We start from the raw sequence: 27535 nt of genomic DNA, 5'->3' as shown, positions 1-27535 counted from the left end.
GAAGCTCCTTGCTATCCCATAGGCTAAACCCGCAAGATTTGTGTGTGTTCCGTGAGTGTTGGTTTTCACCGCCGTGCTGTTAGGACAGACAAAAGTTATAAATATTTTTCAAACAGTTTCTTTTAGTAAAAATATCAAAGTTAAATAAGGAAACTCAATAATCTTTTTACTATTTTTTATGTAGAAAAGTACGAAAGTGATCGTATTTACAAAAATATCATTTTAAGCGACAAAAGTGTTTTCGTCAAATATAGTAATAAGAGTGAAATCTTTGCTATTACACACTATATATTTAAGTACTTTTGTAAAGAGTATTAACCAATCCTAGGTGCTTAGGTGCCACTAAGGCATAGCTATCACGAATTTCAACTGCAGCAGGTAGATTATTGTAATTGTATCTACATTTTCTTCCTTAGATTGTTCATGCAAATTGGTGGTCAAACAGTTAAACACATGGAAACAATAACAACCATTTTATATCGTTTTATCTTTTTTTTGAGGTTACATACGATCTGAGATCTATGTTTACCAAGATTACTCCCTCTTCTGTCTCTGTGTATCACATTCTCTCAGACACCTTTTTCCTCTCCCTCTCCCACTCTTTTTCTTTCTCTCTTTCTCCATTTCCTTGACCTTATCTATTTTTCTCCGCTAATCTCTTTCCTTTTCTACTCATTTTCACTTTCTCTGCTCTCTCCCTTCTTTCTCACTGTACCTATTTATCACATTCTCTCTCTCTCTCTCTCTCTCTCTCCCCCTCTTTCTCTCTCTCTCTCTCTCTCTCTCTCTCTCTCTCTCTCTCTCTCTCTTTCTTTCTTCCTCTTCAATTAAATTAAATTAAAACTTTATATTAAACTCATACATTTCTGTTTGATTTGTTTTTTGAATTATAACGCAAAGATATTATTCCGAAAAATAAATATATTTTCCTTAAAAATGTTTAATACAACTAATACATAATGGAATAAAGAATAAGGAGCACTAAAATAACAACATTAACATAATTCATTGTTTTCATTGAAAAGGTCATCATATATATTGTATACAAAATTCTACAAATTATAGAAAAATATGTGGTATTTAGTGACCATTAGTCAATGGTTATTTGGAGATCTTGAGATGCTGTCTGGTGTGACGTAGGTTTTAGAAAAACATTTTCTTCATCGTACCGCACTAGTTACTTATCATTTTGAACAAAAACATAATTTCTACTTTAACAATCTAAAATTATTACACACAGAACAAAACAACGTAACTTTTTAGAAATGGTTTACATAAACATAGATAAACACAGCATCAATTCCAGAACATACGCACGTAAACTCAGTTGCAGCTAAGCCAATATCATTAATCAAATTCAATATCGATAACATACATATATCATCATCACATCACACAAAACATATAACATAACATATAAAACAATCATCACATTCCACACATCAAATAGTTCTACATAGTCTAATTCTTCAACAATTTGGCTTGCCTTTCCATAATTATCAATAATCAAAGCATAAGAACCATTACGCACGTTTTTTCCCAGTGTCGGCTCCTTTCACCTCAAAGAAGCCGACTCCTCATATAAAAATGTCTTTCTATACCGACATCCTCCCCCAAAACCCAACGTATATAAAAATAAAACAGCAATATCTCACCGGAACTCTCAACACGACACGCAGGAATGCCACAATTACGCAGAAAACAAACGCTTTGAGTGAGTACAAATACTTTGATTGAATTTAAAAATTCTAGCTTTGTACAAATTCATTTTTTTTCTACATCCTACATGTATTTGTAAAATTTAAACAATGTTTGTAAAGCCCAGGCTCTGAAGATGATCTCAATAAAGATCGAAACGTTAGCATGATAAAGAAAATATTTTTCTAAAACCTACGTCACACCAGACCGCATCTCAAAATCTCCGAATAATCATTGGTCACTAAATACCACACATTTTTCTATTATTTATAGAATTTTGTATACATTATATATGATGACCTTTTTAATGAATACAATAAATTATGCTAATCTACATCTTGTTATTTTAATATTCCTTATTCTTTATTCCATTATGTACTAGTTATTCAGTAATCGTGAGATGCGGTCTGGTGTGATGTGGGTTTCAGAAAAACATTTTCTTTATCGTGCCAACGTTTCAATCTTTATTGAAATCATCTTCAGGTCTCAAAGTGTTTGTCTTCTGTGTAATTGTGCCATTCTTGCGTGTCGTGTTGAGAGTTTCCCTTCGTTCTTCTCGTGTAGAAATGTGTGGTTAGTTGTGACCGTTAGTCGATAATTATTCACAAATCGTGCAATGCGGTCTGGTGTGATATAGGTTTCAGAAACTCACTCTCAACACGACACGCAAAATGGCACAATTACACAGAAGACAGACACTTCGAGCCATGAAGATGATCTCAATAAAGATCGAAACGTTGGCACGATAAAGATAATGTTTTTTCTGAAACCTACATCACACCAGACTGTATTTCAGCTTTCTGAATAATTATCGACTAACGGTCACTACTCACCACACATTATGTATTAGTTGTATTAAACATTTTTAAGGAAAATATATTTATTTTTCAGAACAATATCTTTGCGTTATAATTCAAAAAAACAAATCACTTAGAAATGTATGAGTTTGATATAAAGTTTTTATTTATTTTAATTGAAAAGGAAGAAAGAGAGAAAGAGAACGTGATAAAAAGACAATGTGATAGATAGATACTGAGAGACAGAAGGGAGAGAGCAGAGAGAGTGAAAGGAAAAGAAAAGGAAAGAGATTAGCGAAGGTTTATTTATTTTATATTATTTTTAAGAAGAAGAATAATAATAGAAAAATGATTCAAATATGTACAAATCAAAATTATTTAAATAAACTTTACGCTGTACTGCTTATCTTTATATTCTTTATACACCAAGCTAATGTTTCTCACCGTGTTTTTATTATAATACATTTGAATTTCATGATTGAACAATGTCGAGAACCTCTATGACGGAAATTCGTATGATGTGGTTCATCGTAATTATTCGAAGAAGGACCGATATGAACAATATAAGCAGTGATATAGCTTCCCATATTTTGTTGGAATTCGATCGAAGTGTTTGATGACGTACTTGAATCCTAATTTTAGCTTCATAAGTCGTCTAATGTGATTAGATTATTATTCGACTTGTATCATTTAAACATTGAGCCTAATGCAAAGATTCCATTGTTCCTCTTTTTGTTTTACGGTTTTTGGTGTATTAACGTAAATACAACGAAAATCCACTGATCACGATAGAGGCTAACAGAATAGTGGAAGATTTTTAATACCTATTTATTTTCTCGTTACTATGCCTACATACCCCAACATGTATAACCCGCCTAACTTTACAAACTTGCTGTTCTTACCTGTAGTGATAATTTTCTATAAACATTACATTTAACAAAACTTCTTCAACTTATAACATTTTATACTAAATTATAACTAAATGAATAACGTAAAAAATAAAATACAAATGGTAAACTCCCGTATCTTAGGACATATGCATGGCAATAAACGCCCTTCTTTAGGGGTTACCGGAGAGAGGAAAAAAGATAATAATACTGCATCTCATTACAATTTTTACCGATGGTAACAATAATAATCATAGAAATAAAAATAAAAACATTAAAAAAGACCAACTAAATAAAGATATAATTTGATGTATCTACCACTTTTTTACACACAAATGATTTGGATCTCGGTATACAAGGTCCTTTCTAGATGTCCCAGCAGAATTTCTCTTGAACCAATGACCTATAAAAAATACGTGTTTAATATTTTTTAGACTAGTTTCAAATTTTTACCTTTTTTGGAGAAAAATTATACAGGGTACCTCAGGCCCAGTTCAACTTCAAAATTTTAAATACGACATAATATACTTCATACACATACTGAAAAAGTATTTTAAAAGAATTTTTACGCTGAAAACAACCATGCAATCGGATTTTAAATTGGTCAAAAAATGAAAAATGTTATGGCAAAAAGAACCCGGCAGCGTAATCTCGACGAGGAGTTGAATTTTACTGTACTTAATTTCAGTAATTTCGTGGTCCGCTTGAATAATTAATGCATTACAATTAATTAAGGTTTTTAGTTGAGATGAAAAATAGTTAATGGCACGAGCGGGATTCGAACCCACGATCTTCGGCTAGAAACGCCGCTACTCTACCACTTCAGCTATCGTGTCTTCGATCCACTCGGACACCATCTTCCCATCGAAGTCACGATAGCTCAAGTGGTAGAGCAGCGGCGTATCTAGCCGAAGGTCGTGGGTTTTTATTTTTATTTTTTTATTATTATTATTGGCCTTATGATCTTGCATATTAGCCATGGTACGAATTTTTGTGTGTTCAAATTGGGGGTTATCGGGATAAAAGGGCCAGAGGCGACGGTGGGAATCGAACCCACGACCGTGGCGTGAGAGTCTCTCATGCTAACCACTCGGCTACCGCGGTCCCCCAAGGTCGTGGGTTCGAATCCCGCATGTGACACTGACTTTTTTATCTCAACCAAAACCTTAATTGAAAAGAATTTATTTGGACCACGAAACCTAATAAAATTCACTGTACGTTCGTGAAAATCCAAATTCCTCTCTCCGAAATGTTGCAAGGGTTTTAGGTTTTTCAAAAAATAAAATTAAAGATGTACTCCAGATTTACCATTTTAAGCCGTATAGCTTTCATCTTGTCCAGGGACTTCGGCGTGTAGCGTTCCTTGCACAAATGTCGATTTGGGAGGCAGAAGAAAACGTTCTTCCATACATCCTGATGGCGGACTGATGAATCCAAGTCCACCTCTGATGGCATAATAAACCGAAGGAATTTTTGAACGTGGGCTGAGTAAAATCCTTGAATTTCGTACTCTTGCCATCATCAGGTGGTTTACAGTATCAACGTTTACTGAACTTCTCGGAAATAAATTAATTAGGCCTTAGTTTTACCAAAATAATTTAAATGGTAGTCAGTTCCTTATTTTTTGAGGGAGGTGTTATCTATTATATAATGTTCCTCTACTACAACGACAAATAAAGGTTCTCCAGCTTGATAGATGCCCCGCACACAATTCTTTGCAGGTGATTTGAAACGTCAATTCCAGGATAGGTAGATATGACCTCATGACCCGATTTGTTGGCCTCCTCGGTCGCCCGATTTGACTCCACTCGACTTCAATGAGGCCATTTAAAAAACAGTGTCTACGCCAAGTTGAAGAAGTGTTGCAAAGGAGAAAAATGCTTGCAAATCCATCTCCCCTGACTCTATCCCTATGAGCACCGGTGAAGAGTAGTTATATAAGCAAATCTCTTCATCTTTACGGAAGGCAGGCAGTTTGAACATGAAATGTGACTGAATGATTGGTTTCCAATGATCCAAATGATTCATTTATTTCAAACTTTTTGCTATAACTTTGCCAGTTTATGTCCAATTTAAAATTGTAACATAGTTTTCAGTGTAACAAATCCTCTAAAATGATGTGTTAGGATGTAAAATGATGTTTTTGAATTTTTGAGTTGATTTGAGTCCAGACCTGAGGTCTTTTTTTTATAGCCTCATTGATTCAAGAGAAATTCAGACGGGCCCTCTAAAAAGGACACCCTGTACGTCATAAACCAGACCATAATCTAGATTATTTGTAAAGTCCTAGTTGACTTATTAGTTACTAAAAAAGCATACTTCAACCATTATCATTAACAAAAAAATTTAAAAAAATATGCAAGACCCACGAAGGCATAAAACAAAAACAACAGAAACTAAAAAACATATCCAAGCACAAAAACTACAAAGAACCAACCATAACACCATACGTAATAAAACACACTCGTGAGTGAACCTGATAATCATCGCATTAAACAAATACGAAATAAAATTACTACAAAATGGACTCGAACGTAACATCAAATCAGCCAACACATAACAATACCTGCTCAAACAGCAATAGAAATGGAAACTAAGGTAAAGTTTTTGCAAAAAAAAATACCCTCAGTACTTAATTGATCAGTATCTACCACTAAATTCATACTTTCAAACCAAGCCCGTCGATTTATTAAACAAATTATTTTCCTGTTTTCTGTATTTTAATTTCCAAGATGTTAGCAGATTTGAACCGGCCACATTTTTTTTTTTTTTGAATAATCGATTCACTCGGGGAAAAAATAGATTTGACTAAACATTTGAGACTAAATGCCATCGGCTTCGGAAGAAGGGTCAATCCTAGTAAAATCCTCGATATATTTGAACGTGTGTCGTTGAAACGTAGGGTAATCCAGACAATCTTCTTTCGTAATATCTGTAATTTATATTCCTTCAGAGTCCGACCCCTGTATTGCTAGGCAGCTTCAACTGAAATGAAGTATTGTTTGTACGTGTAACGGTCCACACCTGTCACGCTTTTCCTTTCTTGTTTTTTTTTTCTCTCTGTGAAAAAGGTAAAACCCAGCGCTGCTACCCGGTTCGACCGAGGCATAAACTATAGGCATTCTTGTTGATAAAGGGTTAGGCCTCCACTCGGGCCCAAGCATTTATTATTCCTTGGCGCGTTTGAAATCGTTCGAAATATATCAACGGAAAAGTTCTTTTGCTCACTTCTTTGAAAACTTCTCCAAGAGAAGTACGTTATAACAAACAAAAAAAGTCAGATGGAAAGTTCCATTGTACCAAGTCCAAACACGAAAGACTCAATTTTTAACGTAACATAACTTACTTTAAAACTTTCTTTTTTTTATAATAACACATAATTTCACCAGTAAATCAGAGATCAGGTATGCGGTCATCGAACAAAGTAAGTTTTGTAGCTTACGCCAAGCTTTCAACCTTTATTGAGGTCTTAATCAGGGCTCTACAAGTAATTACAATTTAATCGTTTTGATGACCACATCTCTGATCTCTAACTTACTGGTGTTATCCTGACGATCGATTCATCCTTCATCCGGTATATGTAAAATGTTTAGTTAATGAAAATTGTGATACTTAAAAAAATATTGGTATCAAATGATCTTTTTGAAATACCTAAGAAAGAAGGTCTGCGCCGGTATCTCATGTGCCTTTTTACTTTTCATCTTGATTAAACATTTGCTGAGAAATGTTTTTGGTAAGAATATCAGACACAGCATTAAAAAAATTAAGTTGAAATTTTTTTTTAATGTACATTTATATCTTTCTTAAAAATTCAATTTACTTCTCAAATCTTGCAGGATAACACGCAAAATATAAAAAAAATATTAGACCATTAGGTTTTTATTTTGTCTCTAAGAGTATACTATTTTTCAAGAAAAATTAACGTTGTTTCATGGAAATTGACCGTTTGGCAAAGAAGTTATGAATTTTTAAACAGAAAACATTTTTTGTTCATTTTCTTACTTATGACAAAAGGAACGAGACTATCACATAATCATTATTTATACCTAAATGTTAACGTTAGATTTTTCATCCTTGTTGTTACTCGTTGTGCAGAATAATGTTAGATCAGATTTTTTTTAAAGCCTCACATGTAGCACACCTTAAGCTACTTAATTTTCTACTAAAGTCAAAGTAAGTTTTTACAGTTACATATGAAGAGGAGTGTCGTGTATAGGTTATCATAACAATTAGGATGTATGATTGCAAATTGTTAAGATTAGAAAGTGCATCACACCGTAAAAAAAGTAATACAACTAGTGCAAAATCGAATACTTATGAGTTAAAACAGAGCAGTTTTATATAAGAAGGGTAAAATGGACTTCAGTCATACAATGGTGTGGTATGGTAAAAAAGGATGCTAGGAAGCGGGGTTTGCGCTCCACAGGCACTGCATCCTTCTGGCTTATTGTACATTCCTAGTTCCTTAGTTCAGTGCAATAGACTCAATCCTTCTCCTTAGAAATATCAGGTCATTGACTGTCGCTGCTGCAATTTGATTTCCTAAGTTTTTTCCGTGTGTTAGGTTAAATTGCCATTGAGCTGTTGCTTCGCATTCAAAGATGATATGAGTGGCTGTTTCCTCTTCCTTATTCCATAATCTGCAAATGGGATCATCGTTGTATATACCCATGTTGTGTAGATGTTTTCTCAGATGCCATTAACTGGTTAGTAGTCCTACCACTCCTCTGAGTTTGGCCCTCTCTAATTGCAGCAACGCTTTCGCCAGTCTTGGTGAGAGTTGTTTCATCATAAGTCTACTATGTCTAGCTCTGCTAGAGTTTATCCACTTCTCCTTTTGTTTTGTTTAGATTCATTCTGCGATGGAGGATTCTATATTTGTTTTTGTTATCCCAAGTATAGGTTCGGGGCCTATGTATGGTCTTGTAGATCCTCCTCTGTTCAGTCTGTCTGCTTTCTCATTACCCAAAATTCCTCTATGCCCAGGCATCCAAGATATCATCAGGTTGTTGTGTTGCCCTAAGTTTTGGAGATTTTGGATGCATTCACTGACTAATTTTGATGTGATTCTTTTACATGCTAATGTTTTAATGGCTGCTTGGCTATCAATTCTTATGAGGATTTTTTTGCCAGGGTAACCACTTTTAAGCACGAGCATTGATGGCATGTATTTCTACTTGAAAGACCGAAGTGTACTACCCTATTGAGTTTGATTGCTCATGTTTTGGGCTTGTGCAGAAAACGCCTGATCCGGTTATTTCGTTTGTTTTGGAGCCATCTGTATACCATATCATTGTATCTGGTGCTCTCTTGTGTTCCTCCTGTCCTTTATAGTCCGTTGAGTCATACAAACTGTCATGGAGATGTCTTGTTAATTTTTTAAAAATATTTCTTTGTATCCATGAATTACACACATTAAAAATTGTTTTTAATGCTATAAAATCACGGACAAAACACTACCACTAACACCAGTATTGCATCCGGACGACACGTGTTATGAGTAGCCTGCCAATGCTGGCACTCGCGTTGTCTCGTTAAGGCGAGGAGATCTCAGGGGTCATCGCCGTTTGATGCGACGTGGAGGGTTCTCGGGATGGGAAGAAGTGGAGAGGGCTTGAGCAGTGCCCCCCCCCCCAGCTTAGGATGGGTTGAAAGATTGGAGTGAAGAAGCGGGAACGAATCAGTTCTTTGAAGAAGGGAATGTGAATGTCATTGTTGATGTGATTTACATACACAGTAAGGGGTTTGGTATTAGAAAGAAGTAAGTAGTAAGTTATAATTCTGCACCTTAGACGTCTCGGATAGTTTTAATCTGGCTATACTGTCGTCATCTTCATTGGTAGGTTTGTGTCAACTGGCAATTTTCAGGAAAAATACATTCTCCCAACAGCGCCTGCCAATACCACCCTATTTTCTATAAAAATGTTCAGTTTTGCTACAAACAAACTGCACTAAAATTAATTTTAAATGTGTCTAAACAATGTTAAAGAAAAAAGTTTAAAAAAACGGTCCAGATTTGCCATGTGTATTGCGATAAATTTTTTGCGTTTTGCAACCCCGCTAATAATGGACACCTAAAAACACTGTCAAAAAATTATATTTTTTTAATATTCTGTAAACCAACTAGTGTGAATTCCATATACTTAGGGATATAATAAATCTGTTTATGAAACGAAAAAATTAGAATGGTACAGAAATGACAGATTTAATAAATTTGACGATTTTATACTGTATTTTGGATTTGATTCATAATATTTTGAGGAACCGTACAATAGGCTAAACCCGCACGGTCGGAGAGTATTTCGTAAGTGTTGGTATTCACCGCCGTTAGAACATACAAAAGTTATATAATACGTTTTAAAATATTGGTCATTTTTTTCTTTTGGTTAAAATAATATCAAATTGAGTGAGGAAACTAAATAAGTATTTTAATATTTGATTCGTAAACAGTATACGATTTGAGGAAAATTTCCAATAATTAATGACAAATTGCTTATTTTTTACATTTTGTTTTTAATTATCAAAATTTCCAAATGGTTTGTTTTGAAATAAGTTACAGTAAATTTTAATCTACAACAATTTTTTTAACCAAAATAAGTAGGTTGGAGAAAACACTGGATATGTATATATTTTTGTAAGAATTGTCGCCATTGCCTAGTACTTTCTAAAAGTACTTCCAATCAATTTGTCAATGTCTGCATCTTAGATAGCCAAAATACTGGAAACAAATGGTGGCACCTACAGGTGCTTTGGAAAATGGCTACCACTTCAATTGCAACAGGGATATTTGAATGACATCCTATTTAGTCAGTTTCCACCTGTTGATGGACAAAATCTGATGAAGAAAGTGTAGATAAAGATAAGGGTGATTTGTCATCACATCCCATACTTTCATTTATATGTGACGAAGTAAATTTGCTAAGCAGACAAATCAACTATAATATGTATATAAAAATATAGCAAAAAAATATCACTTTTGCTACAAAACTAGGTGCTCTAAAATTCATAGATAAACAAACATAGTTACTGATTAAACTTCAGAAAAAATTGTCCATTCTGAATATGGGATTTGGCAGATTAAATGAGTATTTTTAAATAAACCAAATTCCGTGAGAAATAACAAGCGAGGTAAGACATGATTTATTTTGTTTCCCTATGCCCAACCCTTAAAAAAATAATAATAATTTTGCTACAAAACTAGGTACCTACCTTTAAATGCGTAGGTAAACAGAGTTGCTGAAAAAGTTCAGAAATAATTGTCCAGACTGAACATGGGAATTGGCAGATTTATTGTGTTTCTCTATGCCCAAACTAAAAATATAGATAAAACTACAATAATCTACCTGTTGCAGTTGAAATTCGTGATATCCAAGGCACAAAAGCAGTAAGCACCTATGTTGTGATAACTTTTACAAAAATGCTTAAATATACTGTGCGTAAAAACAAAGATTTCACCCTAAATACTATATTTGGTTAAAACACTTTTGCAGCTTAAAATATACTGTGATACTTTTGCAAATACGTACACTTTCGGATTATTGTACCTAAAAAAAAAGTATTAAAAAGATTTCTTAGTTTCCTTATTTAACCTTGATTACTAAAAGAAACAATTTGTGAAATATTTATAAATCTTGTCTGCCCTAACGGCGGTGAAAACCAACACTCACGGAACACACACAAATCTTGCAGGTTTAGCCTATTGTACGGGTTCCCCAAAATATTATGAATGAATGCAAAATACAGTACTAAATTTACTAAACCTGTCATATCTGTACCATTCTAATTTTTTTCGTTCTATAAAAGATTTATTACCACTAATAATATGGAATTCATACTAATTGGTTTACAGAACTATTTACAAAAAAAATCCATTTTGCTACAAAACTAGGCACCCTAAAATTCATAAGTAAAGAAACAGTATTAAATAAAGTTCAGAAAAATTTGCCCAGACTAAACATGGAATTGGCGTATTAAATGAGTATTTTTTTAAATTAAATAAATCAAACTCCATGAACAATAACAAGCGAGATAAGATTTTAAAAAAATCTGCTTTTTATAATTTGTCTGTTGATATCCAAAATTAAAGAAGTACCAAAAGTTTAATTAGCTACTGCAAAGTTGACTGAAATTGGTTATTAACTATATATAAACAGAAAGGAGTTTTTGTTTGTTCTAAGAGTTTACCGATATAAAGCAGTCAAAAGAAGGAGAATATTGTTGCAAAGATAAGTTTGAAAAAAAATTATGGATCACTAACACAATCCCAAGAGACCTACATCAATACTACCCTTGTTAATAGGTCAAGGTTTAAGTTTTGCTATATCACATTTCTAGGATCTAACAAAGGTATGAGACATCACTCCAACAAGCTCGACTGTACTTACCTAAAGGATTCTGTGAACCTGTTTTCAAGTAAATGCATACACTCAGCCTGTCTAAGGGGCTACATTTAATTTGATGTCAAATGTAATTTGGACAAGAATCACATGCAACATTGACCAGGTGTTGCATTCGTTGCCAATGTTGTAAGGAGGTACACATTGAATATGAATATAATGAGTCTCTAACCTTAAAACTGCTAGATAGAACTACAAACACATCTACTTTCTAAGTTTGACCTTTCTTCTAAATAATATATTGTAAAATTAAAAATAATATTTTTCAGTTGTCTTTACATAAAACGAGTATTTTTGTTTTTTTGTTTTAGTAACTAGAGAAAATAATTACATAGTTATTTCTTTTCTACATGAATTATTTTTTTAACACCTATTTTGTCTCCAGTTTTGTTAGAAACCAACTTTGATGAAGTACATAATTATAGAAGCAATAATTACACGTGTCTAATTCATTTTACCTCGGTTTTCACGTAATAAAATAAAAAGAATGACCCAGGTGTATTCCTATAATGTGTGCACATTTTCTTATAATGTGTGCATATTATACTATAATGTTTTTCCGGAATCACCACAGCTGTGACCATTTTCATATAAACTTAATACTTAAAAGTAACTGCATCAGGTGCAGCGACAAGTCTGGGATATGCATTCTAACATGGTTTTTGGAATTTCACAAAATTAATAATTTTAAATCATTCAACTAATAAAACATGTTAATATTTAATATTTTTTATTGCAAATAGTTTCATTGTTTTTTAATTTTTTTTAAAATTTTATTTTATTTATATTCTTTTTTAATTTTAAACAATTAAAATGAGTGAAAAATTGTAAATATATAATTTTATTGTTGGAAATATGCTGTTTTTGTTTTTTTAATCCATTTTGTAAAAATTAAAAACATGGATAATAACAATAGTAAATACAAGAAAAAATAAATTGTTTTATCTAAAAGAATTTTTTTTCTTTTTTGTTCAGCATAAAAATATTTTCCCTCATTTACACTTTGGTAAGAAAAAGTAGTCAAAATAGGTTTATGAAATAGTTGGGAATACGAAAATTCTAAATTGTTCATTCGTCAATAGTTGAGCCCAGCCAAGGGGAGTGGACAAAGTGCGTTGATTTGCGGGTTTGCATAATCAGACTTTCCCTGCATATTTTTGACCAGAGTAGAGTCATGATCCAAAACACTACAAAAATGGCTTTTGAATCATAAAACAATATTTATTGTTAATTACAACCTAAATGCAATCAACCTATAAATTTCAAGAAAAAAAAATTGCCGTACCTGGGCGATGGTCTTGGATTTTGGTACCCCGTTGAATGGGTTAACTGGGTGATCCTATGATCAGGACGGATGCTGGAATAAGTTAAGTAAAACGTAACGTGTTTGCCCAAAAAACAAAAATTGTTCAGCAGAAGTTTAAGAGTCCAGAATGTAAACAGATAGGGGAGAAAAGAGTGATTTGTTAGAGATGGGGAAGAAAGCAAGGTCTCCATTCCTCCCAAGGTGTCTACTACACATTGGATACAACCTCAGCGTAATAGATAGACAATCCAGCACACATTTTTTTATTACATTGTGTGTGTAATTATTTATTCATTATTAGAGAAGAATTTGGAAAATTTTTTAGGGAATTTTGTTCAAAGTGTACTAGAACTAATTTATTCATTCATAATATTCATAAAAACAAAATATGTACAAAATAAAGTAACAATTTGTTATTTTGAAATTAACCCCTGTTTTAAGTAAAAAATAGTTGTACCTCTAATCATTTTGCGTGAAATAGTCGGTGATTTTTCTTTTAGGTGTATTTTTCTGTTTCTCCGCACTTCTGGAATCAATAATGGAAAATTTGTTCAAAGCTTTCTCATAAGCTTCCCATCTTTCATGTTCTGTTTCTAAGCACCTTTTCCTCCCCTCTTCGGTCTTGAGAGAATAGGTCTCCGCACATTTTGGTTGGGGCAAAGACGTTCTGCTTGAACATTCACCATTTTGGGAGTTGACCGTTTTTCCCTTGTGATTTACTGTTTTCACATTTCGGTTACTTTCCACTTCTTCCATTGCACGGACTATATCAACGAAATCTTCTTCACTCTGATCAGTTTCTTCCTCTTTCTTCGCAACAATTGCAATTTTTTCTAAAATAACGCCTATTTTAAAACAAAATGACTCGATGACTTATTGAAATTTTATTCTGAAAGAACTAACCTAAATTGGTTTCTAACATATCATAGATATATTTATACAATAAAGCCCCAGTTCTGTTTGATCTAGTTGTCGAATATCCAGATATTATTTGCCACAGCATGCCTTAAATTGAATCATTTTAGTTTAAAATTTGTTAAAAAGAAAATTCCATAATTCTTTATATTGATATAACTTACCTACATTGACATCCTTCTTATTTAAAAATGTATACATACTAAAAATGTCATCTCTAAGTTTGACATCTCCAAAAGTGAAATAAGCTAGTCCTTTTTTACAAACAGAAGCAGCCATTATTTGAAGTAGAGCTTTCAATCTCGAATCACCGTTGAAAACCCCACATCCCCAATTTCCCGTAGCGATATTTCCTTCTGGGCCAAATGAAAATCCAGAATATGCCTAGAATGATCAAGCATAAAATTAATTAAAAGAAAAGTAGATTTTTTAACAAGTTACTGTACTTTATTGAGTTCTCTGTTTATCGACTCTTGTGAAAACTGATCTTCGGAATTTCGACTATAGTCGCTCGCATCAATAGCGACAACGACAGAATTCAGCCTATTATAACTATCACGTTTCAACTCTGTTTCTAGAAAATTTCCAGACCAGGTGAAAGTATCAGCATATCCTACGTATTTATTAAACCTCTCGCAACCTTAAAAAAAATATTATCAGCAATCATTTAAATTTGAAGGGGTAGTGATTTTTTAAAATATTTTTACCAGTAACAATAAATGCTTCCGTATCGCCAAGGCATTCAGTGAAAAGTCTTGATACGACAAGTTCTGGACAAATTAGAAATTTAATTTCTTCCTGAACCGACCCTCTTCCGAGCACTCCGCCTCCGACAAATCTAACAATAAATTATTCTTCAGCGACACAACAACAATCTTGACGCGATAATTATTCCGTACAGTTCATATGGTATAGTGTAATGAAATGTATATAATACTTGTTAGCGAAATCAACTTCCATGAGTCCTGCCCCTTGGTCTTCGATTGTTCCAACACTTGTGATATGAAGTTTGCAAAATTTCTCTTCTCTTTCTGACCAAACAGGAAGTTCTTCAGGTTTAACATGCCTTCTAGTAAATGTAATAATGCCTTTTGGCTCTAGAAAAAAATATGAATACAATTTAAAAATATATACATGTATAGTAATACAGTAGAACCTTTATTATCACAAAGCCTATTTCAATGGATGGTTAAAAAATTAATATCAAAAATGTAATATGTAATTAAAGATATTTAACATTGTTCTATTTCGTTTTTGTGTGTATTGAGAGTGAATATTATGGTGAATGTGTGGTATGAGATTGTACAGTAGAATATGAAGAACCCCATCAATCCTCTATTAGATTAGTTATGTACTGTTTTTATTTGTATGTTTATACATGATTGTGCATAAATTAGTTTACTATCTATCAATCAGTCAGCCAATTATTAACTAAAGAAATAAACAGTAGATAAATTATTTGATCACTATGACCTCTTTAATTCATTATAATCAGGTTCTACTGTATAATAAAACTAGAATGAGTTTAAATTAAATTTCATACTTTTTTTTATTATTCTTCTGAAGTAATTGATAAAACACTTGAGCTTCTGTTGAACACTGCTTAATGAATCACATTGAAAAAGCCTTAAAAATTTAATTTGTTAATTAATCATCTTCATGGTAAACAGTTATATAGAAAAAAAGAAATACCTATTAAAATTTATCGTTGGAAAATTTTTACAAGAATTCCTCCTTGGAAAAGTGCAAAGGAAGGCATTTGCCAACAGGATACACACCTGTTCCTGGGACATACTAATACTACGGTTTGCGCCTTTAAAAAGGAAAGGTATTCCACCTCGAAACTTATCTTCAATTTCTAAAGCCATATTGATAATTCCGGGCAAAACAGATTTAAAAAAATACTTCGATTCTTCAGGCTCAAGTGTCTGAAAATTTATGAGATGTGAGTACTGAGATAAAATAACTTGTTAAAGCAAACAACCTCTGAGAAAAATGTATGTAAGGCATCAAAATTACACTGCTGGCTAATTTTGGAATTGTATGAAAATATAGCATCCTCAAGTTCTTTACTTGTTGAAATTTGCGTCGTAAGTGCACTTTTGACAACACCCCATCTTGATTTGAGCTCGGTCTAAAATATTTACTATCATTATTTCAATAAAACTTTTGTTATTATTAAATCTACCTCTGAGACGGGGTATAAACTCTGAGGCGAATGTGGCATACGGACATGATTCAGGTCCCATAAGTCTGATTTTTTGGTTGGATGAGGCTCCGGAGGTCCTTCTCGAAGAGGTAACTTTAATTTGTACAAACATTAAGTACAATTTGTTTTTTCGTTAATTACAGAATATGACTCACTTTGAATAACACAGTGTGGTTATACGAAGGTCTGATGGACGGATAAGTGTGAATTCTTGAGGACTTGAGATCTTCCAGAGAAACACCGAGCCAAACAGGATCTGAAAATGGTTTTCTTCATTGGTGTACACAAGTACAAAGATTGATGGTAGGTGTTGGGTGTGAGAGTCGGTGAATATATTGAACCTGACTGGGTTTTGGGTGACTGAAAAGTGACCACTTTTTTTACTCACAAATAATCAGATCTCAGTATGGTATGGATGAAAAAAAAATCAATTGTTATCTGCCAAGCTTGTGGACAATGTTACAATCGTTGGCACTATTCGGACTGATTGGTCTTGTTGGTCTTTAAAGAAATTTTAAACCATATACTAAAAACTTAATTATATCAATTTGTAGACATCCTTAAAATAATTCAAAAGCTAGGCAGATAACAATTGAATTTGTTTTTTGCCTTTTCATCCAGACATACCGAGATCCAGATTATTTCTGAATAAAAAATTGTTCAATACATTTAACACTTTGAAAAGTTTACATTTTAATATTGGGTTGTCCGGAAAATAATGCAGGATTTTAAGTTTTCATTAAAAAAAATCTATATAAAATATTCTGTTTACGTTTACAGGATTACTCATTTGTATGAATGTCAACACTTATTAATCCTCTTCCAAATGATATTGTTTGTTTACCTCTGTAGCATTCCGCTACTTGGAAATAATTCAGTCATCCTTATAATGTCAAAGCGAGAATTTCGTACGATTTTCTTTTACGAGTTTAAACTCGGCCGAAGCGGAGCCCAAACGGCTAGAAACATTAACCAAGTCTGGGGCGAGGGTTGTGTTAATGAGTGCACTGTGCAAAGGTGGTTTAAAAAATTTCGGGAGGGAGATTTCAGCCTTGAAGATGAAGAAGGTCGTGGAAGGCCTTCCTCTCTTAATGATGATGTTCTGCGATCAGTGGTGGAAGAAAACCCCAAAACAACTGTTCGAGAACTTGCAGAGCAACTCAAAGTCAGTAAAACGACCGTCGCTGACCACCTCAAGGCGATTGGAAAAGTGAAAAAACTCGAAAATTGGGTTCCACACTCATTAAACGATCGCCAAAAAAATCAGCGCTTTGATGTTTGTGCATCACTTCTTTGTCGAAACAAAAATGACCCATTTCTGGCCAGAATTGTTACATGTGACGAAAAGTGGATTCTCTACGATAACACTAGACGTTCTGGACAGTGGCTCGACAAAGGAGAAGCTCCAATACATTTTCCAAAGCCCCCAACTCATCAAAAAAAGGTAATGGTTACGGTATGGTGGGCTTCATTTGGTTTAATACACTACAGCTTCTTAAATCCTGGCGAAACCATCAATGCTGAATCATACTGTAACCAAATTAATACCATGCATCAGAAATTGGCAGTAATGAAGCCCTCTTTGGTCAATCGGAAAGGGCCCATTTTGTTGCATGACAACGCTCGACCACATGTGTCACGTGTAACGTCACAAAAATTATTGGAGCTTGGCTATGAAACTTTGCCTCACCCACCCTACTCTCCGGACCTCTCGCCTACTGACTACCATTTTTTTAGACACCTGGACCACTACTTACAACACATAATATTCAAAAATCAAACGGAACTGGAAAATGCATTTATTGACTTTATCAATTCTAAAAATTCTGAATTCTACTCAGACGGAATTAATAAGTTACCAACACGTTGGGAGAAATGTATTGAGAGTATGGGAAATTATTTTGATTAAAGAACATTGCTTTAAAGTAACTAGTTTCTTTTTTTTTGTTTAATACCAAAATCCTGCATTATTTTCCGGACAACCCAATAGTTTGGCTGAAAAATGTAAACTAGGTAATGTATGACCTAGGCAGTCAGCTCTTAATAAGTCTTAAGTATGTGAAAGATTAAAACTTTGAATCTAGTGAAATTTTATAAAGGAAATCAAGTGAGGAGTGAGTGGGAATTTGCATCTTGTGAATTTTTTCTGTGAGGCCATAACAAGTACAAAATGTATATCAATCCTACTAGCCTTCAAGCAATTGCATAAACAGGAACAACATACAGTATACTATAATTAATTAAGGTTTTTAGTTGAGATAAAAAAGTCAATGGCACGAGCGGGATTCGAGCCCACGATCTTCGGCTTGATACGCCGCTGCTCTGCCACTTGAGCTATCGTGACCTCGATCCACTCGGACATCAACTTCCCATCTCAACCCCACCTTTTGAGTTTCCCTTCTTTTTGCCATTTTTCAAATGTCGTGTAATCGGATTGGATTCTCGACGACAAATGAAATGGCCACGGAGAGCTTTAGTGAAGTATATTTCTTTTTAAATCATTAAATTCACTAATTTCGTGGTCCGCTTGACCAATTAATATATTACAGTTAATTAAGGTTTTTAGTTGAGATAAAAAGTCAATGGCACGAGCGGGATTCGAACCCACGATCTTCGGCTTGATACGCTGCTGCTCTACCACTTGAGCTATCATGCGGTTGAGATGGGAAGTTGGTGTCCGAGTGGATCGAGGGCACGATAGCTGAATTTAATATAGTTTAGTATACTATTTAAAGTGTTATATGTATCAACCACTTTTTTATTAACAAATAATCTGGTCATCAGTAAGGTCTGGATGAGATGATGGATAGGAATAAATTGTTTCAGTCTAAAGTGACCCACCTTCAGTGACTTTTTTTTATACAAAGTGGTTTGACGGTTTTTTACATTGTTATAAGTTCAAAAGTGTATGTCTAGATGACTTTGGACTTGGCAAGTAGTCCATCAAGAATCCAATTTATTTCCTATCCATCATCTTATTATGGAGTCTCACAAAATCAGGAAGGACACCATGAAAAAAATGATCTAGATGAAAAAAATGCAATTGTTATCTCCCAAGCTTGTTGGAAATAGTGTTAAAGTCTTCGGCAATGTTGGGACTGAGTCAGCCTTCAAAGAAATTTGAAACCTTCTATTGAAAATGTAATTATGTCAATTTGTAGACATCTTTGAGATTGTTTTGACCTGATGATAACCTTAAAACAGGTCGAAAGCTTGACAGATAACAATTGAATTTTTTTCATCCAGATTATTTGTGAATAAAAAAGTGGTCTATACTGTTAACACTTTGAAAAGTTTTCACAGTTTGACTGACAAATGTTCATTAGAATATCGTGGGTGGTCTGCTCTACAATGTAGCTCCATTATGCAAGAGATGAAATTTTGAATCTAGTTGGAAATGTGAAATTTTATGGAAAAAATCACTATTTGTGAGAAGTGAGCGAGAATATGCATCTCATGAATTTTTTTTCTGTGGGGCCATATCATGTCCAAAATTTATACCAATCCTACTGGCTTTCAAACAATTGCATGAACATGAAACAACATGCAGCTATAGCGGTGTACTATTTAAAGTGTTAGATGTATATATCACTTTTTTACTCACAAATAATCTGGATGTCAGTATGGTCTGGATGAGGTGATGAGTAGGAAATAAATTGTGTTTTACACAAGATATTTATTTATTAGAAACGTTTCGGTCTAATGTAGACCATCTTCAATTATTTTTTTATACCAAATGGTTTGACAGTTTTTATGTTCAAAAGTGGATGTCTAGATGACTATGGATTTGGCGAGTAGTCCATCAAGAATACAATTTATTTCCTACACATCATCTTATTATGGAGTTCCACAAAATCCTTCTTCTGTTCAAGATGCTGAAAGAAGCAGACTTTATGGCACATCCAGATTAAACAGAAAATCATTCCTTTTTATTATACCATCATAGCAGTGAGCTTTTTTTTGGTATATATCATTATTTTTCCAGTATAGGTTTTTTTTTTGGTTTTTTTTTTCCAATAAGTTGTTTTTCATGCTGTAGCATGTGAAAAGATCTTTTTTGTAGTGTTTTCTTCCTTTTTTTTGTCAATGTTTTATTCAACTATTGCACCATTAAGCAGAATTTGCCTAGGCTGAATTGATAGTTGGAGACAATTGGAAGCGGGCCCCATCATAAGTCATCGATGTTCACTATCAAAAAAATGGTCTGGTGGGGAAAAAAAAAAAAATCAATTGATATCTGCCAAGTTTGTAGGGAATAGTGTTACAGTGCTTGGCAATGTTGGGACTGAGTCGTTCTTCAAAGAAATTTGAAACAACATATTAAAAACTTAATTGTATCAATTTGTACACATTTTTAAGATAGTTTTGCCCTGATGGTGTGCTTAAAATAGGTCAAAAGCTTGGCAGATAACGACTGATGTTTTTTGTTTTTTTTTCATCCAGACCATACTGAGATCCAGATTATTCAGTAGTATATTATACAAACATGTGATGGTATCATGCCAGCAAAACTGGAAAAGTTTATTTAGAAGGTTCATGGAGAAAAGAAAAGAAAGATAAATATTTTTTTTGAGATGAGGAGGTGATGTCCGAGAGGATAGAAATCACAATAGCTCAAGAGGTTAGAGCAGTGGCATATTAAGCCTAAGGTCATGGGTTCAAATCCCGCTCGTGACACTAACTTTTTCATCTCAACCAAGACCTTAAATAAAAAGAATAATTAATTGAAATAATTCATAAACTATGGTCATCAAACATAAATGGATTAATATATAACAAATAAAGAAGTAATCATTTCACTAACAGCCCCATAGCCACTTCAAAAATCACTGAGAATTGAATCCTGATTACACAATGTTTAAAAACTGGCAAAAATGAGGAAAAATTCGAAAGGTTGTAGGTTGAAATGTGGTATTTAGAGAACGTTAATTAATGATTATTTGGAGATCATGAGATGTGGTCTGGTGTGTCGTAGGTGTAGAAAAACATTTTCTTTGTCATGCCAACATTTTTATCTTTATTGAGATCATCTTCAAGGGCTGGGATTATAAACATTGTTTAAATTATACACTTGTATAATAATAGCCATATAATTTAAACGATGTTTATAAATCCCAGGCCCTGAAGATGATTTCAATTAAGATTGAAATGTTGGCACGATAAAGAAAATGTTTTTATAAACCTACATCACCCCAGACAGCATCTCACGATTTCCAAATAATTATTGTAGATTGAGATGAGGAGGTGGTGTCCGAGTGGATCGAAGTCACGATAGACCAAGTGGTTAGAGCAGCGGCAGTATTGAGCCGAAGGTAGTGGGTTCGAATCCCGCTCGTGACACTAACTTTTTCATTTCAACCAAGACACATAAAAATAATAATTGTGATGTTCGTATCGGTGGTGATGGGATTATCGGTCAATGGTTGTTGGAATCAAAATGACTTTGAATCTTTGCCTTTCCAACAACCATTGACCGATAATACCATCACCACCGATACGAACATCACAATTATATTCAACGGTCATCACAAGTTACATAAAAAGAATAATTAATTAAATTTGTTTAGGGCTTACTGGCCCTCAGCATCCCACGGGTCATCCCACAATTTGAGCCACCGTTCAATGGACAATTGTGCACAACTATGGACATACCTAGATAGAAGTGACTTGAGTTAGGATCATTTAGGTAGGTGAAGCATGTCTTTACTAACAATCAGACCTAATTTGATAATGAGATAATTTACAAAAGTTACTATACTTGAAAAGTGATTTAAAAAAAGTTTATAGACAAGTTTTATAAAATTACTGCAGAAACTAGTGTACCTTCCTGAGGACTTAGGTGCTCGCTGCTTTCCTCGAACATATCTTGAGACGAATTCAACGACATTTCGCCGTGGGACTGACTTTGAAGTCATATCACGTACAAAATCACATAGCTAAGAGATTAATTTATTTAAAAGTTGTTAAAATTAAGACAAATAAAAATAAGGGGAGATTGTGGCTGTTGGTATAGAAAAACAGAAAATTGTTGAATGGAGATGCATTTAAACACCAGAGAAACCTCACAGAAGAGGCTACATGAAACTGGGGTGCAGTCGTTCAGACTGCTGACTGGGCTGTACACAAACCCGACTCGGGGGGGAATTAACTGTTTATCAGTCACGATTTCTTATTTCACGCAAGATTTTTTTTTCATTTTCTGATTTTCGACAATGTTCCAAATTTAGTTTATCACACGGTGCCGGATGTGAAATCCGACCGTTTTTCTCCTCGATCACATGACTTAGCAGTCTCGGTGGATTTGATGAGTGGGCTTCTGTTGCAATAGGCATGCATATCTGCAGCAGGAGATTTTTCGCTTGGACCCTCGTCTATGCTGCGACTTTGGTCATCGTTTTCGAATTCCTGCTGTTCGAGGTGCAGAAGCTGAGCTGGCCAGAAAATAAGTGCGGCGGACTCAGCGACTTTCACAAAATCCTGGTAGTCGCGGATCCTCAGATCCTGGGCGAAAACGGAGAAAACTGGATCGCCAGATGGGACTCGGACAGGTACATTTATATTATACAGAAAATTCTTTTACCTCCACCTCTACAACCATAGAAATTGTCATTTTAATCAAAGCATAGGCAAATTTCAGTATTTTTTTACCTTTAGGTTGGAAATCTAGAAGAATATTTCAAGTTTGATCACGTCTTATGCCTGAGAAACAGATGAAAAATTTATATCCATCAATATTTTAAATTAACAGTTGACCTTCAATGTCAACATTGTAATACAGACTGCTAAATTACTTGGTAGCAGTTCTAAACTGCATTATCGTATGGACTGAAAAACCGGTGAATATATTGATGGACAATTTTAACGCACCACTCAATTTATTTAGATTACTTACTTCCTTTCCTACTTTTGTACAGATGAATCCCATTTGCACAAAAAGCATTATGCCCTTCCATTCTGCTGCACCTAAAGATCGCTTTCGGTTTTTCTTTGTCCTTCGTTGATATCATTTGATATTATTCTTAGTCTTAAACTTTTTTCAATGGCACCAGGCATTTGAGTTGATATGACATTATTAGGGGTCACGCTGTCATCAGAAGGACAATGAGGTTCTTTAGCCTGTGCACCTGGTACATGGCCTTATCGCATGTTAAGATTCTCAAGATAGGAGCGAAACCTCTTTTCAAGTGGTCAGACCTGTGAGGTTTGAAGAAGAAGCCACCTATACACAGACTAACAGAGAGAGTGAGCCGACATCTATGTATCCTACTGTGTGCTTCATAGCTATTTGAAAGCTGCTCACTCAGTACTAAAATGCATCCGTTAACTAACCGGCTATACTATCTAGATAGAGAATGTAACTCTATCTCCCAGAGTGTTTGGGCCCCACCAAAGTGAGAACTTCCAGTCGGATCTGATCCGGCCGTGGTTATTGTTTATAGTGGGATTTCTAACCACTCCCTAGAGGAACTCTCCCTTTGGTACAGAAGTTAGGCACTACCAAACAACAGGGTCTCACCAGTGAGCTACGATTCCATTCCCATGTAGTGCGCAACCAGGCTTGAAACTTGGAATTTTGTGCTACCCTATAGTTCAGTTGGTTATGCACCCTCCCCCGTCTTTGCAGATAGGATCTAGTACCCTAACCCATCTGTGCTGCTGATGTATAGCCAAAACACGAATACAGCTTGTGCTTTATAGAGTTCACCACACTCTTTAGGCTTCACCATTCTGCTTTGCCTGGAAATCCCCCTTGCAGGAAGGTTTGGGAAAGGTCTTAGGGACCTGGATTGAAAAAAAGGAAATGCCCGAGAATGCGAGGCACACCATTTCAGATTACACCCCTCACCCCAGTCATAACGTACCACCCTTTGGCACGGTGATCCCTAAATTATTGGAGGTATGGTCCCTCTGGGTGGATGAAAGAGATGAGTTTCAGGACCGAACAAGTCGAACGCCCTCCTGACCACCTGAGTTCGAGGAAAAAATCTGAGATTGTATGCCCATCCTACATACAACCTGGATTAAAAACTATTCATTCTCAAATAACCTTCTCATATTGGTGTATTCAGAACGAGAGGTGGTTAGTCTCTCCCCTGATAGACAGGCCACGGGTGTCCCCAAGGCTTCGCAAGCTTACCCTTTTGTGTTGCCACTGAGGAAATAACCAACAACAATATTAAAAAAATTACACTACAATGATCGAAGTCACGGTAGCTCAAGTGGTTGGTTCAGTGGTGTATTGAGACGTAGGCCATGAGTTCGAATCCTGCCTGTGACACAAATTATTCGTTTAGAAAAAAAATTGTGTGTAATTTTTTTTTTTATTGTCGTTGGTTATTTCCTCCTTATTTCCTATGTGCAGAGTTGTAATTATTGAACTTCTACAATGCTGAAATACTATTCTAAAAGGAAAAAGCCAGTCCGAGCTTTGAAAGTGTTACAATGAAAATAAATAATATCTATAAATATATATAAATAAAATCTATAAATAAATATATCATATGACTTCAGTAATTACAACCTTGCACGGTAGTGAAAGTAACAGTGTAAGTGTAAACTGTATATCTCTTGGTAGCTAATCTAACAATTTGGCCGTGATCCTGGTTGGATATGAACTACATGCAATAGCATTCCACAGTTTGCCATATGACTGGTCAAAATAAGGATTTTTTTACTTGAGAATATTTGTGATCACATTCTTTCTTTAACCCAGGGAATTTTATTTGTCCATCTTGATTATCAGAATAGGTTTTTAGGTGCTTAATCACTTATGGTTTTTGTTTCAACATAATCTGCAGTTTAAATATGTTTTTTCAGGCCTTTGTACTCATTTTCTGATAAGAGAAATAGTGAGTAGTTGATAGAGATTTTAAGCATTATCACTTGTTTTTTTTTTCAATATAACTTGAACCATAAAAAAATATAATCTAAGTGATTAACTAATAGCAAAGAAGGTCCAATACAGTTTGACCAGATGAAGAGTGTATAATTTATCAATTATAATTATTACAAATTAAAAAAATCTGAATTGGCATTGGTACATCCTTTTCAGATATCAGCTTAATTTTTTAAACATTTAGGTCATGCATGTACAAACGCTTTAAACAGAAAGAAATGTTTTGTTCGTTTTTTCATTGAATTGTTTTGATTAGCATCGTGCCTGTTCATCGTGTGGAGTTGAAAAATTAATTTAATAAATAATCTTTTTTGTCGAACAAGTTAAAAGCAAGAAAAATTGTCATATTCTCTTAAATAAAAGGATAATGTCCTTGTCTTCGACAGATAATTAATTTACTCTTTAGGTTCCTCCAAAAGACTTTCTGGATGGCGTATTGGCATGTGAAGCCATCATTAGTGCTATTTTTAGGCGATTTAATGGATGAAGGCAGCGTTGCAACAGAAGAACAATACGCAAGATATTATGCTAGATTTGTACAAATATTTCACCTGGACACCCTTCTTGTCAACAAGGTTTTATTTATGTCTGTTTTGTTGTTAAGGTGCAGACATAAATGTATAAAAAAATTGTTTTACAGACAGTTTTTATCCCTGGGGACAATGATATTGGAGGGGAAAATGAAGCGATTACACCAGCCAAAGTAAACCGTTACGAAAAACACTTCGGCCCTCAGATGAATGTCATAGAATTTAATAATTTACAGTTCATCAAGGTATATTTAGATGTATAGCAAAACAAAAAATTAAAAATTAATAAACCTTATGCATTAGGTAAATATGATGCTTGACAGTTATCCTACATTAAATGACATTAAAAATAACAAATTTACAAGAATTTGTCTGAGCCACATGCCAGTCACAACTATGATTTCGGTAATGTCATATGACACCTTTAAGTAAAAAAAAAGTTAATCCATAAATAATTTTAAATTGTTCTAGGTGTTATCCAACATCCGGCCTCACTTGATCTTTTCTGCTCATAATCATATATCGGCGCATTTTGTCAGCAATGCAAAGTCAGGGGAACAATTCATGTATGAATCATTCATCACAAACAAGTTTGCAAATATGATGTCCTCGTGGAGATTCCAGCTTAATGATTTATACCCCAATGAAATATTAGTGCCGACATGTTCTTATAGAATGGGAGTTCCTCGCTTGGGCTATGGGGTCCTGTTGATAGGTATTTGACTTAATTCCTGCACATCTAGTTCTTCATTGTTTATTTATTTATTTGCCTATTAGATAAGAACAAAGATGTCGCTTGCTACAACATACTCTGGCTTCCAAACCGTCTCCTTCACCTTATGCTATATCCATCGATTACTTTTATTATCATAGTCGCAATTATAATTTGTAAAAGGTTTGTTTTAGTTATGTCTAGGTACCCGACAAGATGCAGAAGATAGTGTACTGCTCAGGTAATTTATTTGATTGTTTTATACGAACATATATACTTTTTATTAAACTTCTAATTATTTTGATATAGATTATTCAGCTGAAACAAATGTTGTAATTCAAAAAGAGAATTGACAAGCTGAAAAAATGGAGTAGCACATGAACGGCCAGTTCCTTTTAGCTACATTTACCTAGTCATGTTTATAACAAGATATAAAAAAAATGTTTTTGGTCAAAATTGCATGCCAGTACTTTGGTTTATATTTTCTCTTTAAGAACTTTTATTATACAGTCGCATGCGTATGAGTTCTAAAACAATATGTTTACAAATAGAATATAAATGGTGAAAAATAATTATTTTTTTATATGAATTTAAAAAGTGAATACATTTTATATGAATGTTGCCAAATGACTGCTTTTACATTTTTTTTTCTTCATAAACAGGGTATGATTTTTTTTTTTTTTTTTTTAGCTGTTTTATGAAATGTTGCACACTAAACTATTAAATGTTGTTGTAAATTTAATTTTTTCTTTAAGATTTATTTTATTTCTTCACATAAAAAATAGATAGTTCAATAGTGTGATTGACAATGTATTTGAAAAACTAGAATCTTACTTTTTTTCACTATAGTAGAATTCTTCATAGCTCTGAAATAGTGTTCACAAGAACTACGGTGGTTACCACTTAATCCATTGGGCCAGGATAAAATTCAACATATTAAGAGTAAAAACCAGAGAAATCAAGTGGGTTTATTTAAATTTTATTTAAGCATTTTGTCACAAGTTATGCAGTCTGTACAAATATAAATTGAAATCACTTATTCAGTGAGAAAGTCTGTGATATGCGTTTATTTTTGAGGAAATATTCTTTTAAATCAGTTACAAGGCAGAGTAAATTAGTAAAATGTACTTCACTCAAAACAATTAAACACTCTTGTCTTCTTGTTCGGCTGTTTCACCATCCAGGTTCA

General features: G+C 34.0%; 2 protein-coding genes and 1 long non-coding RNA gene across 9 annotated transcripts; 1 reads left to right on the top strand and 2 right to left on the bottom strand.

Moving 5' to 3' along the window:
* Window positions 1-22446, bottom strand: LOC106667068 (poly(ADP-ribose) glycohydrolase). Of its 7 annotated transcripts, XR_002910352.1 has the most exons (15): window positions 22032-22446; window positions 16364-16464; window positions 16188-16301; window positions 15984-16133; window positions 15692-15927; window positions 15543-15625; window positions 14937-15096; window positions 14707-14837; window positions 14446-14639; window positions 14164-14383; window positions 13988-14089; window positions 13686-13917; window positions 13542-13610; window positions 13064-13135; window positions 12752-12965 (listed from the first exon to the last, which is right to left on the bottom strand). XR_002910352.1 is itself a non-coding variant. In XM_014394736.2 (14 exons), exons 1-13 carry the CDS (start codon window positions 22093-22095, stop codon window positions 13544-13546), a joined length of 1854 nt encoding a protein of 617 aa, XP_014250222.1. In that variant the 5' UTR covers window positions 22096-22446; the 3' UTR covers window positions 1-76; window positions 13542-13543. The 7 variants fall into 7 exon arrangements, 5 of the variants coding, with proteins under 5 accessions (XP_014250222.1, XP_014250220.1, XP_014250221.1 ...); XM_014394736.2 differs by lacking the exons at window positions 12752-12965; window positions 13064-13135 and adding an exon at window positions 1-76; XM_014394735.2 differs by lacking the exons at window positions 12752-12965; window positions 13064-13135 and adding an exon at window positions 3700-3785.
* Window positions 22331-26973, top strand: LOC106667069 (uncharacterized protein C630.12). The gene is made up of 7 exons (XM_014394737.1): window positions 22331-22756; window positions 25511-25679; window positions 25745-25879; window positions 25938-26039; window positions 26106-26349; window positions 26412-26587; window positions 26656-26973. The coding sequence occupies exons 1-6, from the start codon at window positions 22539-22541 to the stop codon at window positions 26573-26575; spliced, it is 1032 nt and encodes a 343-aa protein (XP_014250223.1). The 5' UTR covers window positions 22331-22538; the 3' UTR covers window positions 26576-26587; window positions 26656-26973.
* On the bottom strand, window positions 22509-25504 carry LOC112127021. The gene is made up of 2 exons (XR_002910353.1): window positions 22857-25504; window positions 22509-22796 (listed from the first exon to the last, which is right to left on the bottom strand). It is a non-coding gene; the product is annotated as an uncharacterized LOC112127021 (long non-coding RNA).
* Window positions 26974-27535: the final 562 nt, after the last annotated feature.

The sequence above is a fragment of the Cimex lectularius genome, unplaced genomic scaffold, assembly GCF_000648675.2.
Source record: "Cimex lectularius strain Harlan isolate CLEC.00 unplaced genomic scaffold, Clec_2.1 scaffold181, whole genome shotgun sequence".
Classification (NCBI taxonomy): domain Eukaryota; kingdom Metazoa; phylum Arthropoda; class Insecta; order Hemiptera; family Cimicidae; genus Cimex; species Cimex lectularius.
Note: the sequence above shows the minus strand (reverse complement) of the source record. Positions and strands in the feature narration are given on the sequence as shown.

Coding starts and splice junctions, on each gene's coding strand:
- LOC106667068 (XM_014394734.2), bottom strand. CDS start 22,095: ATGTCGTTGAATTCGTCTCAAGATATGTTCGAGGAAAGCAGCGAGCAC. Junction 15,928..15,983: donor TACATACATTTTTCTCAGAG/GTTGTTTGCTTT, acceptor ATAAATTTTCAG/ACACTTGAGCCTGAAGAATC. Junction 14,838..14,936: donor GAAGTTGATTTCGCTAACAA/GTATTATATACA, acceptor ATTTATTGTTAG/ATTTGTCGGAGGCGGAGTGC.
- LOC106667069 (XM_014394737.1), top strand. CDS start 22,539: ATGCATATCTGCAGCAGGAGATTTTTCGCTTGGACCCTCGTCTATGCT. Junction 25,680..25,744: donor ACACCCTTCTTGTCAACAAG/GTTTTATTTATG, acceptor ATTGTTTTACAG/ACAGTTTTTATCCCTGGGGA. Junction 26,350..26,411: donor CTATGGGGTCCTGTTGATAG/GTATTTGACTTA, acceptor TTTGCCTATTAG/ATAAGAACAAAGATGTCGCT.